The sequence below is a fragment of the Rhinopithecus bieti genome, unplaced genomic scaffold, assembly GCF_001698545.2.
Source record: "Rhinopithecus bieti isolate Rb0 unplaced genomic scaffold, ASM169854v2 scaffold_495, whole genome shotgun sequence".
Lineage (NCBI taxonomy): Eukaryota > Metazoa > Chordata > Mammalia > Primates > Cercopithecidae > Rhinopithecus > Rhinopithecus bieti.
Genome location: NW_016803120.1, coordinates 199,437 through 212,868, shown reverse-complemented (window position 1 = coordinate 212,868; position 13,432 = coordinate 199,437). Strand labels below are relative to the sequence as shown.

Genomic DNA, 13,432 nt, shown 5'->3' with positions numbered 1-13,432 from the left:
GTAAGCATATGTAATTAATAAAACCTCTTTAAATCCTACACTGGTACATAGGTAAGGGGAGGAAAAAGCCTCTCTAAAGAGCAGTGTATGTCAAAATTTATAAAAAAGTTTTTCCCTCTGACCCAGCAATTCTGTGCCAGAAATGCATCCTAGGAAATAGATTGATTTATGCATAAGATTCCTTATTATAATGTTATAACAAAAATTAGAAAATAGCCTAAAATGTCGAGTATTCAGAGGATAATTACATTATGGTATGTTCACATGATTCATACTATTTTCTAACATTATTTTAATGGCATGGGAAGTTGCTAAGTGAAAAAAAAGATACAGCATTTTATATATTGTTGATCTAAATTTTGTAAAAAAAATGAACAAATGCTGAAGGAATTTGTGAATAAATAGTAAGCTAATAACTGCTTTAGAAAAATTATAGGGGTTCTCTGGGTATTCAAGAAATATTAACAGGCCAAGCACGGTGACTCATGCCTGTAATCCCAGAACTTTGGGAAGCCAGTGTGGGCAGATCACCTGAGGTCAGGAGTTCAAGACCAGCCTGGGCAACATGGTGAAGCCCTGTCTCTACTAAAAATACAAAAATTAGCCAGGTGTGGTGGCAGGCACCAGTAATCCCAGCTACTCGGGAGGCTGAGGCAGAATTGCTTGAACCCGGGAGGTGGAGGTTGCAGTGAGCTAAGATCGTGCCATTTCACTCCAGCCTGGGTAAGAAGAACGAAACTCTGTCTCAAAAAAAAAAAAAAGAAATAAAGAAAAAAAGAAATATTGGCTGGGTGCGGTGGGTCACACCTGTAATCCCAGCACTTTGGGAGGCCGAGGTGGTGGATCACGAGGTCAAGAGATCAAGACCATCCTGGCCAACATGGTGAAACCTGATCTCTACTAAAAATACAAAAAAGCCAGGTGTGGTGGCGGACGCCCGTAGTCCCAGCTACTTAGGAGGCTGAGGCAGGAGAATCACTTGAACCCGGGAGGCAGAGGTTGCAGTGAGCCAATATCAAGCCACTGCACTCCAGCCTGGGCACAGAGCAAGACTCCGTCTCCAAAAAAAAAAACAAAAGGATTAACAGAGATTCTCTGGGTGTTCAAGTCCTATAGAATTCCAGCTAATATTTGAAGAATGGACTTTTATTAGATATTTGATACATTTTAGAATGAGAATATTTCTAATTTTGTAACCCCTAATGAAATAATGGATATCAGCCTCCTAAGAACACACCACCACCAGTTTACTCTTGCCAAAAAATAGAACCTGATCTGCCTCTAGACTAGATAGGAAATATAAGAAATAGGACAACATGTTAACAACACAGGGATACAATCAACAAAATCTAGACCATGGAAAACTTTGTAGGACAAACAACTTGGTTTCTTCAACAAAGAAGTTACGAGAGAAGCAGGATGGGAGGTGGGAGGAGAGGAAGGAGTGGTTGTAGATTAAGACAGGCTTAGAAGACACATTGACTTACACAAAGTGTGGACTTTGTTTGGATCCTGAATCAAACAAACTAAAGAAACAAATACAGGAACAAAAAACCTCAGAAGACAATTGTAGATCTGAACACTGACTAGATGCTTGATGCTGTTTAGGAATTCATGTCTCAGTCCATATGGCAAAGTAAAATGTCAGGTTGTCTAGATTCAGTCAGGCTATACTTTTCCTAGTGAGATGTATTACAGAGACTGCCATCTCTGTCTGGCTGTACTCAGAATTGTCTTTTTCATCTGTGTCATATTAATTTTCAACTCTGTCTTTCTTATGTTAAAGGTATTTGATAGCAGTTGACAGAAGAGGTGGCCCTTTAGTAGCCAAGGAGACTGTAAAACTTGCCGAGGAGTTCTTCCTTTCTACTGAGGGTACAGTTCTTGGCCTTGACCTCAGTGGAGACCCGACTGTAAGTTATTTTTCCTACATATATTTTAATTCTAAAAGGTAGAATCAGTTAGTGGGATAAGGACTAGCTTCGGGCATCTTGCGTTGCATTCTCCAGAGCATCCAGCAGGCACTCCATTCTGTGGATGAAGGCCTGTTCTGCCCTGGATGACCAGAATGCCTAGAGCAGCTCTCATCCAAGGTTCTATGAAACAATTAAGTACACTGAAAAAAAAAAAAAACAGTTGCCTGACTATATGACTGTTTTCTCCATTCTTCTAGAGATGGTGCACAGCTAGTACCAGACTATATGCACTATAATGTAATTCATTACATACAATGGATGGATGTTGGGGCTTAACTATTTCATAGATAGTTGAGAAATGTTGACCTGAGCTTCTTGAATGTCAGATTCAAGCAGAAATCTTGATATTTGGGGCTGGATAATTTGTTGTGGGGCTGCCCCATGCATTGTAGGATGTTTAGCAGCATCCTTGGCCTCTACCCACTAGATGCCAGTAGCACTCTCCCAGATGTGACAACCAAAAATGTCTCCAGACATTGCCAAATAGCCCCTGGGGGGCAGAATTGCTCCTGGTTGAAAACAACTGAATAAGAGAGTCCCATGAAACTGATTCTTATGGCTTTGTCCAAACCTGGAGTATTCTGCCCTTCTTTTTATCCACCTGTTTAACAGAAGTGTTTTGAGTAATCATGAGAGTTCCTGAGTCAAGTGAGTGAGTTCCCCTTAGCTCTGGATATCTAGGTGTCCTTCCAGGCATAAAATTTGGTGACTACTATATCCAGCTTAGCTGACTGACCTCAGTTTACTGATACTAGACAGGATTCTCAAGGTCAGGGACTGGGCCTTTGCCAGCTTTGTGTTCAGCAAAGTGGCTAGAACATTGTAGGTGCTTTATAAACAAGATGTGCAAATGAATTAATCTACCATAATTTTTTCTGCCATTATGTTGTTTATTGGAATGGAGTACTCAGTTCCTCGGTTTTCCCAGAATTCTCATGCATCCTCATTTTAACTTTTATCTTTAAGGTAGGACAAGCAAAAGACTTCATGGAACCTCTTTTAGAAGCTAAGAAAGCAGGTCTGAAGTTGGCATTGCATCTTTCCGAGGTAAATAATATTGTCTTAGGCTAAAAGGGACAGATTGTAATAGAAAATAATGGGGTCATTTGTAAGTGACTAGGAATAAACCTAGATTGGAAAACATTTTAAAAAAGGGAAAGTAGAAATATTTTAAATACATGACTTGCTTTAGTCTCTAGTGTTACTGTTTTTATCCTTTTGTGGTTCCTGGTAGTGGCTGTTGACTCAAATGCCAGCTGTGTCATTAAAAGCAGCTTAATGACATCTTGCTAGAGAAAATGCATGCATTTCCAACATCTGTCTTGTCATTGGCAAGCTGACTCTAAGAAAAGCATCAGTTTATCTCACCTGTCCTCATAGTAGAAGGGACCTGATTTTTATCACATCCAATGGCAATAAAGGAAGCAGCTTGTCATTTTACAAAGCCCAGCAAAGAGGTCCAGTTCCCTTATCAGCCCCAAGCTCACTGGTAGCATGAACATAGTGACAGATAATTGCTGGGAAGTAGTCACTTTTGTAAGCACATCCTTGTGAGGCAAACCCCTTGTGAGGGACTCTGTTGCAATTTTCCCCATTTTATAGATGGATTTACTTTTTACCTCAATACTTCTATCTATCTATTTCCTAAATGCAGAAAATAATACTTAGTCTACTTACCTCACAGAGTTATTATATTAAAGGGGTAACGTATAAAGTTTAAGTTATGTGTACCTGAAAAAAATCCAAGTGTCAAGAAGGAAAGTATTAAAAATTAAAAGCCCAATTTCTATTTGTTTTGCTCCCTAGAGTTAATACTGTTAACAGTTTTGTGTTTATATTTTTTGAGAACTTTTATAATATATATGAACACATGTATATTACAGAACACACATATACGTATAGAGTTGTGAAGTTTTATTTTCAAAATTACTTAATTTTCTCAGCTTTAATTTCTTTATCTTAATACTTCTTAAGATTCTTGTGAGGCCTTAAATAATTTCTGTGAAAAAGCACAAAATAGGTTCTTAATAGGTGTTTATTATTATCATTGAAATAAATCTAGAAGAATATTGAGGAAAGAATGAGAAGATAAAAGTCAAAGAGAGCTAGGAAGGCAGTAGTAGTTCAGTTTTCCAAAAGGTCTGCATTAAGTACTACTCAGAGGGGCAGAGTACCTAGCTATAGAAAAAAAAGTACTCTTTAAGAACCACTGAAAGAGGCCATTGATTCCCTTTCCTCCCCTTTCTTTAGATTCCAAACCAAAAAAAAGAAACACAAATACTCCTGGATCTGCTTCCTGACAGAATCGGGCATGGAACATTTCTCAACTCCAGTGAGAGAGGATCCCTGGATCTGGTGGACTTTGTGAGGCAACATCGGATACCACTGGGTAAGGCTTGGAGTTTCAGGTCTTCCAGATGACTCTCTGTCCCTCCCCCAATCCCCAGGTTTTCTGAGGATTGTAGAGAAGTACTGTTCTAAAAGTAGGAATGTCATCTCGCTATTAAAATATGCATGGAGTGTGTGCTTTCTGAGCCTTATTTAAGTAACAGAAAGCTTTAACTTCCATTAGAGTATAAGCTCTATGAGAGCAGGGCCCCACTTGTCTTATTCATTGCTACATTCTCCAATGCTTGGAACTCAATAAGAATTTTTTAAAGGAATAAAGGGTCATCTAGAATTTTGAAATGACTTTAACAAAATTGACGTGTTATGAAAATATGTAACATTATTTAAAACTTAAACATGGAAAATCCCAAGTATATTTTCACATGTCTGTTGATCATTACACACTTGATTGTCTGTGTTTATGAAGTGCCTACTTTGTTGTCATTGCTGTCAATAGAGCAGTACACAAAACAGGCAAGATTTCTTTCCCAAGAAACTCATATTCTAGCAGAGGGAAGACGGTAAACAAATATACAAGAAAGTATCAGTGTTCTATGAAGAAAATTAAACAGGCTGATACAGTGATTGTATAACCACTTTCAATTGGATGGTTAGGAAAGGCCTTTCTAAAGAAGGAAGAAGTGGTTGGCTGCAAACCATTTTACAGAATGATCAATTTGCTAAATTTACCAATTTATAAAAATGCTTGTGTGAGTATGTTTTAACTATAGAGTTTTCGGCAATTCATAATGGGTGAAATTTGCTTTTTTTTTTTTTTAACTAAGGAAAATTTTAAATATCCACTAAAGTGGAGAGAATGGGAACCACTGGCATAGTGATCTTACTTGGTGTGGTGGCCTGGCTCTGCTCCCGACAGAGTGAAGGGGCAGTTTGGGTTTGTCAACCCTTAAACTGAGGGAGCCTGTGTTGAGGCTGCCTTACTCAAGTGAGCAGATGCCATCAATCAAGTCAGTCACGTATTTACTCTGGCTGGGTAACCTGGTAATATTTCCAGGAAGGAATTTGTTAGTAGTAGTCATTCTCTTTTTTTTTTTTTTTTTTTGGAGATGGAGTCTCGCTCTGTTGCCCAGGCTGGAGTGCAGTGGCGCGATCTCGGCTCACTGCAAGCTCTGCCTCCTGGGTTCATGCCATTCTCCTGCCTCAGCCTCCCTGGTAGCTAGGACTTACAGGCACCCGCCACCACACCTGGCTCGTTTTGTTTTTTGTGATTTTTTTTAGTAGAGATGGGATTTCACTGTGTTAGCCAGGATGGTCTTGATCCCCTGACCTTGTGATCCACCCACCTCGGCCTCCCAAATTGCTGGGACTACAGGCGTGAGCCACCGCACCTGGTCAATAGTAGGAGTCATTCTTAAGATGGACTTAACTTACCTAGAAGCAGAAGGAGGTGAATGGATGATTGTCTGGGTGAAAGTGTTTAGGGGTTCTTAGAAGCCATGGCAAAGTCTCTGCTCATTCTTAGCTCTTCATAATGCTCTCACACGCAGTGCAACAGTTTTCTTACCTTTGTTTTGGCTTCCACTGTTAGACCAGGAGGGATTGCAGTAGCTTTTCAAAAAACCCTTCTGCTCCTATCATTGATAATTCTCTGCTTTTTTCATCATGACATTCCTCTTTCTTCTCTATTTTGGTCAAAGAAAGAGAAGTGCATGGCTGTGAAAGGGATATTAATTCCTTGCCTGGTTCTGCTGTTGCCATAAGTTGCAGCACGTATTTCCTATACAACTACACTAATTGAACTACAAATTTTCACACATAAGGAAAGGTCAACTTTGTAAACTAATAAACTAAATTAGCAAATTTTGGAAAGATTTCTCATGCGTCTACTTGGTGAACACAATGAGTTCACTTATTTGCTTTTAATAAGAGATTTTTTTCCCCTTTTCGTCTAGAACTCTGTTTGACCTCAAACGTCAAAAGTCAGACAGTTCCATCTTATGACCAGCACCATTTCGGATTCTGGTACAGCATTGCCCATCCTTCTGTGATCTGTGTAAGGTGTTCCGTGTGAAGTATTTTGCTCCTTTTTGCTCCCTGAGTTGCATTAAGTCAGGTGTTCACTACCTAGCTGACTGCCTTGCATGTCTGAGGATAATGCCCAAGTAGAGGAGTTAGAAGGGACTGGGGCATGGCTGGGTATAGTGGCGCACACCTGTAATCCCAGCTACTTGGGAGACTAAGGCAGGAGAATCACTTGAACCCGGGAGGAGGAGGTTGCAGTGAGCAGAGATCATGTCATTGCGCTCCAGCTTGGGCAACAAGAGTGAAACTCCATCTCAAAAGAAAAAAAGGAAAAGGGACTGGGACATGAGAGACTGCAGAGGGCCAGGGTGACTCTGGTTGGGCTCTATAGCAAAAGGTACTTGAGAGGACTTAAAAACAAAAACAAACAAATTGATGCTCCACACCCATTCCCATGAGATTCTGTTTTATTTGATCTGGGGTGGGTCCTGGGCATAGATAGGCTTTAAAAACTCCTTAGATAATTTTAATATACAGCCAGAGTTGAAACACTGCTCTGATATCTTTTCTTAAGGTATAAATAAGTCTGTTTAGTTACAGCTATGTACAGATAAATTTGTAGGCCCTTGTTTAGGCTCTTGAAAGAAGTATAGTAAATAGGAAAATAGACTCTAAACAAAAGATGGTCATTTTGAAAATCCTTCCTTTTCATTTTGAAACATTCTTGTTTACATTGGCAGACTGATGATAAGGGTGTTTTTGCAACACACCTGTCTCAAGAGTACCAGCTGGCAGCTGAAACATTTAATTTGACCCAGTCTCAGGTGTGGGATCTGTCTTATGAATCCATCAACTACATCTTTGCTTCTGACAGCACCAGATCTGAACTGAGGAAGAAATGGAATCACCTGAAGCCCAGAGTGTTACATTTTTAAGCTGTAATGAGGTGAACTACTTCTGAGTATGTGTTGCCATCAAGGTCCTGCCATATCCCACTTAGTAAAATAGTCCACCACTCCTTTGAAGCATAGCAGCCAAGTTCCTTGGTCCCTATCACCACCACCTTACACGTGGCAGGTACTCAGTAAATACGTGTCTTCAACTGACTCACAAGCTCTCAGGTGCTTACTGGGTGGGATTTGACTGTTGTTGCTAATTACATCCCCATTCCACCAGTGATTATTGTGACTCAGTAGTCCTTCCCCATTAGTGATCATAAAACTTCAGGGAAATCAAAGTTTCTCATCAGGAAATGTTTTGGAATTACTAGTATAAAGTTAGGAAAGTGGGGAAATTAGATTACTGCCAAGACCTTTAAACCTTCTAAACAGCTTTATATTTTATTGTGTTTACCTTCATCAGACTCCCTTCACTTGCTTTAAGTTTTTAAAAGTATTCCCCAGCCGGATGTGGTGGCTCATGCCTATAATCCCAGCACTTTGGGAGGCCAAAGTGGGCAGATTGCTTGACCCCAGGAGTTCAGTACCAGCCTAGGCAACATGGAGAAACCCTGTCTCTACAAAAACAAACAAGCAGAAATTAGCCAGGCACGGTGGTGCACACCTGTAGTCCTAGCCACCAGGGAGGCTGAGGTGGGAGGAGACCTGAGCCCAGGGATGTTCGAGGTTGCAGTGAGCTGTGATGCCACAGCACTCTAGCCTGGGTGACAGAGTGAGACCCTGTCTCAAAAAAAAAAAAAAGTATTCTCCAAGGTCCCAAGACCATTGACACCAGGTTACATTGTATACCAGGGATTTGTGTGAATGCCTAGGGATGACCCTAGTGACAGACAAAGCTAGTTGCTGAGATCTGGTTTTGCCCTCTTTACAATTGTCCCATCAGTACTAGAAAGAGATTGAAGTCATTGCTCCAATTTTGGAAGAGGAGAAAATAACTGGCTGAGGGGTGAGAAAGACAGAAATAGCTGCAGCTTTCTTTTTCTTTTTTTCCTTTTTCAGCAAAGGCTCTCTGTTGCCCAGGCTGGAGTGCAGTGACTTGATCACAGATCACTGCAGCTTTCAGTTTTAAAACAGCTTCTATTACATTTTCTTTGTGGAAGCTGTATTTCCACCTTAGTACTCACTTTCTGCTCAGTCTAAAAGATACCTCTAGTAGTGGCAACATTGTGTTAAGTAGAGTTCATTGGGCCTCTTGTAACCCTACCACTACAGGATGGACCACTGGTGCAGGCTTACATAAACACACATACTGTGACCATTTCAGCTGAAGACAAGGGACAAACTAAGACAGTTCTGAAAGGTAAAAAAAAAAAGAAAAAAGCAAACAAAAGATGAGCATATTAGATACCAAGTTATGCTTGAATTGCTTTGCTCTTTACAATGTGTATTTTTCCCTGGTATCAGAAGAAGTTAAGGCTGATGACACCCCTAATTTAAATTACTAAGGGTTTCTGCTAGCTTTTCTGTGATATCGTAAAGTATTTATTTGGTCTTTGACCCTGCTTCCTGGCATGCTGCTCCTAAAATCTTAATGTCTCCAGAGTGATGCCTTTTTGTATCTAATGAGTTGACTGCTGGCTGGCAGCCCCTACTGGAAAGACCATGGCATGATTAGAGTGGGGACTTTCAGTCCTCCCCCAAACTCTTGGGAGAAGGGCTGAAGGTTAAGCTGATCACCAGTGACCAGTGGTAATCATACCTTCGTAATGAAACCTCCATAAAACTCCAAAAGAACAGATTTTGGAGCACTTCGAGGTAACTGAACATGTGGCGGTCCCTAGAGGGTGCTGTACCTGAAGAGGGTATAGAAGCTCCCTGTCCCTTCCCACATGCCTTGCTCTATCCATTTCTTCATCTCTATCCTTTGTACTGTCCTTTATAATAAACCAGTGAACCTAAGTGTTTCCCTGAGTTCTGTGAGCTTTGCTAGCAAATTAAACTCAAGGAGGGGTCATGGGAACCCTGATTTGAAAACCACCTGGGGTTTGAACTTGGCATTGGAAGTGGGCAGCAGTCTTGTGGGACTGGGCCCTCAGTCTGTGGGATCACATGCCATCTCTAGGGGATAGCATGGGAAACTGGAGGACACCTAGATGGTATCTGCTGCAAAATTGCTTGCTTGCTTGGTGATGGGGAAAAAACACACATTTGGTCAGAGTTTTCTGTCTTTATTGTGGTGTGAGAGCAGAGGAAAAACGTTTGTTTTTTCCACTCAGACTTTGTTTTAAGGAACAGGGTAGAGGGAAGTTCTGTGGTTTTTGAAGTTCTTAGATATGTGTTTGTAGCTTTGTGTGGCATTATATATAGCATTGTATTATTTTCTACCCTCAATCTACTCATACAGAAATTGTATAGTAAAAACATCAAAGGTTATTCATAAAATGTGGATCTATTGCAGTCACTAAAAATGTTGTAGAATAGATTTTAACGACTGAAAGTGTTCATGATAATATATTCAATGAAAATATGGTTATAAAGTTTTATAGTCCTTTTTTTGTTTAGTATGTATACAAAAGCTATTGAAGTGTATGATTTTAATTTATTAGCCTTATGAAATTCTTTTCACACTATAAAAGTCATGCTAGTCTTAAGGGGGGGTAGGGATGGCATAAGTTTTTTTTTGTTTGAGGTTCTAGAATTTATGTGGATTGGCTGATAAAGAGCATTTATGAAAAACTACAGCTAACATCAAATTTAACAGTGAAATATTGAATTTTTTTTAAAAAAATAAACATGTGAGCCAGGCACTATGGCTCACACTTGTAATCCTAGCACTTTGGGAGGCTGAGGCAAGAGGATCCTGGAGTTCGAGACCAGTCTGGGCAACATAGGGAAACCCCGTCTGCAAAAAAAACCATTTTTTAAAAAATTAGGCATGGTGGCCCATGCCTGTAGTCCCAGCTATTCAGGAGACTGAGGTGGAAGGATCACTTGAGCCTGGGAGTTCGAGGCTGCAGTGAGCTGAGATCACACCACTGTACTCCAGTCTGGGCAACAGAGTGAGACCGTCTCAAAGAAACAACAAAACAGACTGGAGAACATAGGGAGACCCCATCGCTACAAATAAAATAAAATAAAATAAAAAATCTTAGCCAGGCATGGTGGCACATGCCGGTATTCTTAGCTACTCAACAAGCTGAGCTAGGAGGATGGCTTGGGCCCAGGAAGTCAAGGCTGTAGTGAGCCATGATCAGATCACTGCATTCCAGTCTCGGTGACAGAGTGAGACCCTGTTTCAAAAAAATTTTTAAAAAGTATATATACACACACATTTACATACGTAGAGAATGAAAAGCAAATAGGCAAAATATAAATGGTGAATCCAGGTATACAGGAGTTTCTTGTACTCTTGGAACTTTTTCTGTAAGTTTGAAATTATATCAAGATTAAAAGTTACAAAAACTGTATAGAGTGTATGTAGATTGGAATAGACTCTCTGAAACTTTATTTCCTGGATTCCTTCAGTGATCTAGCATTTTGCAAAGTACACCTGCCCCCTACTGTTAATACCAGGTAACCCTGTACATGTATACCATTTGCATCTTCAAAGCCCCATCCCAGGCTTACCTGGTCACCACCATAGCTGCTATTTTCACTTTCTGTGTTGCTAAGACTATATATAGCTTGTGTCTTATCTGTACATAAATGAACCCAGAGGTGAAGTGTTATGGGACTGACCTGGAATGCAGCTTCATTTTGCCTACACTAGTTCCATATCAAGAGCACTAAGTTCATTAGAATTTGGCCTAGTCTCTGTAAATGTTGCTCCTGCATTTATCTGTTAAAAACTCTTAAATGCCAACTTTGGGCAACCAAAAATATGTGAGGCCTAAGAAATATTCAGGTGCTTGGTGACTCACAGCATGAGTTATTGGAATATAGACCTCACTGTGTACAATGATGTGAGTATCTTTGGTTTCTGTACTATATTTAACAAAGATGTCAATAAAATATTTGTAAATTAAATTCTACTTAAATAATTTGAGGAACTCATTAATTATGGAAGACTTTAAAATTACTTCCCTGATTTATCTATTGGGTTAAAGGTTGAACTGCGTCAACTGGGAATCAATGTATTTTATTTTTAATATTCTTACTTTACTCTTTGACCACAGTGAAGTTCTGCTCTCCAGAGCCTTTTTGAGCTCTGAGGTACATTGGACTTCTGTTTCTAATCTTGAACCTGACTTCTAGTTGTTCCAAAGTTTTGTTTCTAAAAGAGCACCATGTTGGGTGTGGTAGGAGAGGAAGAATTTAAGCTCTTAAAAAATACACACACACACCTGGTACTTTAAGCACCATGGTTTCAAAGAATTCTGCATAACATTTTATATGTTGAAACTTTTGAGACATGCATGTCATTACATAGCTATTTGAGTGTATAGGAGTAAAGTCTTCATTTTGGATTTTGAATTGAATAATGGGGAAAGAACTGATGTATCTTTACAATCTTACCTCATCTTCCCATTCTTACCTGGTCACCGTAAAAATAGTGCTATACTACGTTGACAAGACTCAAGAGTCTACATTCAGATTACAATAAATGAGAATGGCAAAAACATGTTACATTCTATGGCATTGGCCATAGAGAACAAACAATAAAAGGAAAATGATAGTATGGGGGAAAAGAAAAGTAATGGCGCTAAGGCAACAACTGATGTGAACAGGATTGTCCAGCTTCTGCTAATACATTTTTGCTTCCTTTGCTGCACATGCCACCCCATCTCTCCCACAAAGGCTTTACTGATGTGAAAAAGTTAGAGGTGCAGAGATGCCCAACAGTGGGCTTGGTTTCTTAGAAAGTTTGAAGATATGTTTTGCTGCTTCCATCCTGAGGAATGGCAGGTTGGGCAGCATGTAATGGTTTGTGAGGTAGTTTGAGATGAACTGGGTTTTCACCTGGTAAGCAAGTTGGCCCTTGCCCTATTCCTTCTGCATATTCTTTTCATCTGGAGTTTGGAGTGTTGGTTCTGGGTCTTTTTTTTTTTTGAGACGGAGTCTTGCTCTGTCACCCAGGCTAGAGTGCCGTGGCATGATCTTGGCTCACTGCAGACTCTGCCTCCCAGGTTCAAGTGATTCTGCTGCCTCAGCCTCCCGAATAGCAGGGATTACAGGCGCCCGCCACCACACCCAGCTAATTTTTGTATTTTTTAGTAGAGATGGGGTTTCACCATTTTGGCCAGGCTGGTCTCAAACCCCTGACCTCATGATCCACCTGCCTCGGCCTCCCAAAGTGCTGGGATTACAGGCATAAGCCACCATGCCCAGCTGGTTCTGGGTCTTTTAAAGTAAGACTCAGCTGAGTTAGTTACTGTGGCTCATGCCTGTAATCCCAGCACTTTGGGGGGCTGAGGCAGGAGGATCACTTGAAGCCAGGAGTTCAAGACCAGCCTGGACAACATAGACCCCCTCATCAATACAAAACTTTAAGAAATGAGCTGAGTGTGGTGGCTTATGCCAGTAGTCCCATCTTTTGGGGAGGCTGGGGATCGCTTGAGCCCAGGAATTTGAAGCTGCAGTGACCTATGATGGCACAACTGCACTCCAGCCTGGGCAACAGAGTGAGATCCTGTCTCTAAAAAATAAAATAAATAAAAATTTAAAAAATAAGATTCTGCATGCCCAGTTATCTTGGGTCCTAATTTATTGTGGATATGGCTAGAGGTACAGAGGAAGGATTTGCATTCTAATTCCCCTTTTACCACAATCTGACTTACTCCTCTTTCTAGAATATAAAGATTCAGATAAGCATACTTCTAGTAAACCCACACAGGGAGCTAAAAAAAAAGAAAGACTGATCTTTACCTACCATCCACAACTTGATTGTAATTTGTGTGTGTGTGTATATATATATACTTATATACACACATATATATACACACACACACACTTGAAGAAACACCAGGCACTTTATAGACATAATTTTTATTAATATGGTATCCCTGAGAGACAGATTAGGTGTAAACATTATTTTGCTTTACAGAAAGGGAAATGGAGGCAGGTTAACTTACACACAAGACATCTGGAACCAGAATATCTGTTGACACCTCAACCAATGCTTTTCCCACAAGACTATACATAGATATACTAAAGGCAATATATATATATATATATATATATATATAT

At 40.1% G+C, this 13,432-nt stretch overlaps 1 protein-coding gene across 5 annotated transcripts in view; it reads left to right on the top strand.

Moving 5' to 3' along the window:
- MAPDA (N6-Methyl-AMP deaminase) overlaps window positions 1-13,432 on the top strand; it is a 34,203-nt gene that overhangs the window by 14,926 nt on the left and 5,845 nt on the right. For 4 of the 5 annotated variants that reach the window (XM_017857720.1, XM_017857650.1, XM_017857795.1 and 1 more), the window contains 5 exons: window positions 1,787-1,913; window positions 2,943-3,023; window positions 4,227-4,365; window positions 6,278-6,378; window positions 7,088-9,205. In XM_017857720.1, the coding sequence (XP_017713209.1) occupies window positions 1,787-1,913; window positions 2,943-3,023; window positions 4,227-4,365; window positions 6,278-6,378; window positions 7,088-7,282 (643 nt within the window). In that variant the 3' untranslated portion in view covers window positions 7,283-9,205. Of the gene's footprint in view, window positions 1-1,786; window positions 1,914-2,942; window positions 3,024-4,226; window positions 4,366-6,277; window positions 6,379-7,087; window positions 9,206-13,432 lie in introns of those variants that run through there. The other variant, XM_017857869.1, reaches the window with a different exon arrangement.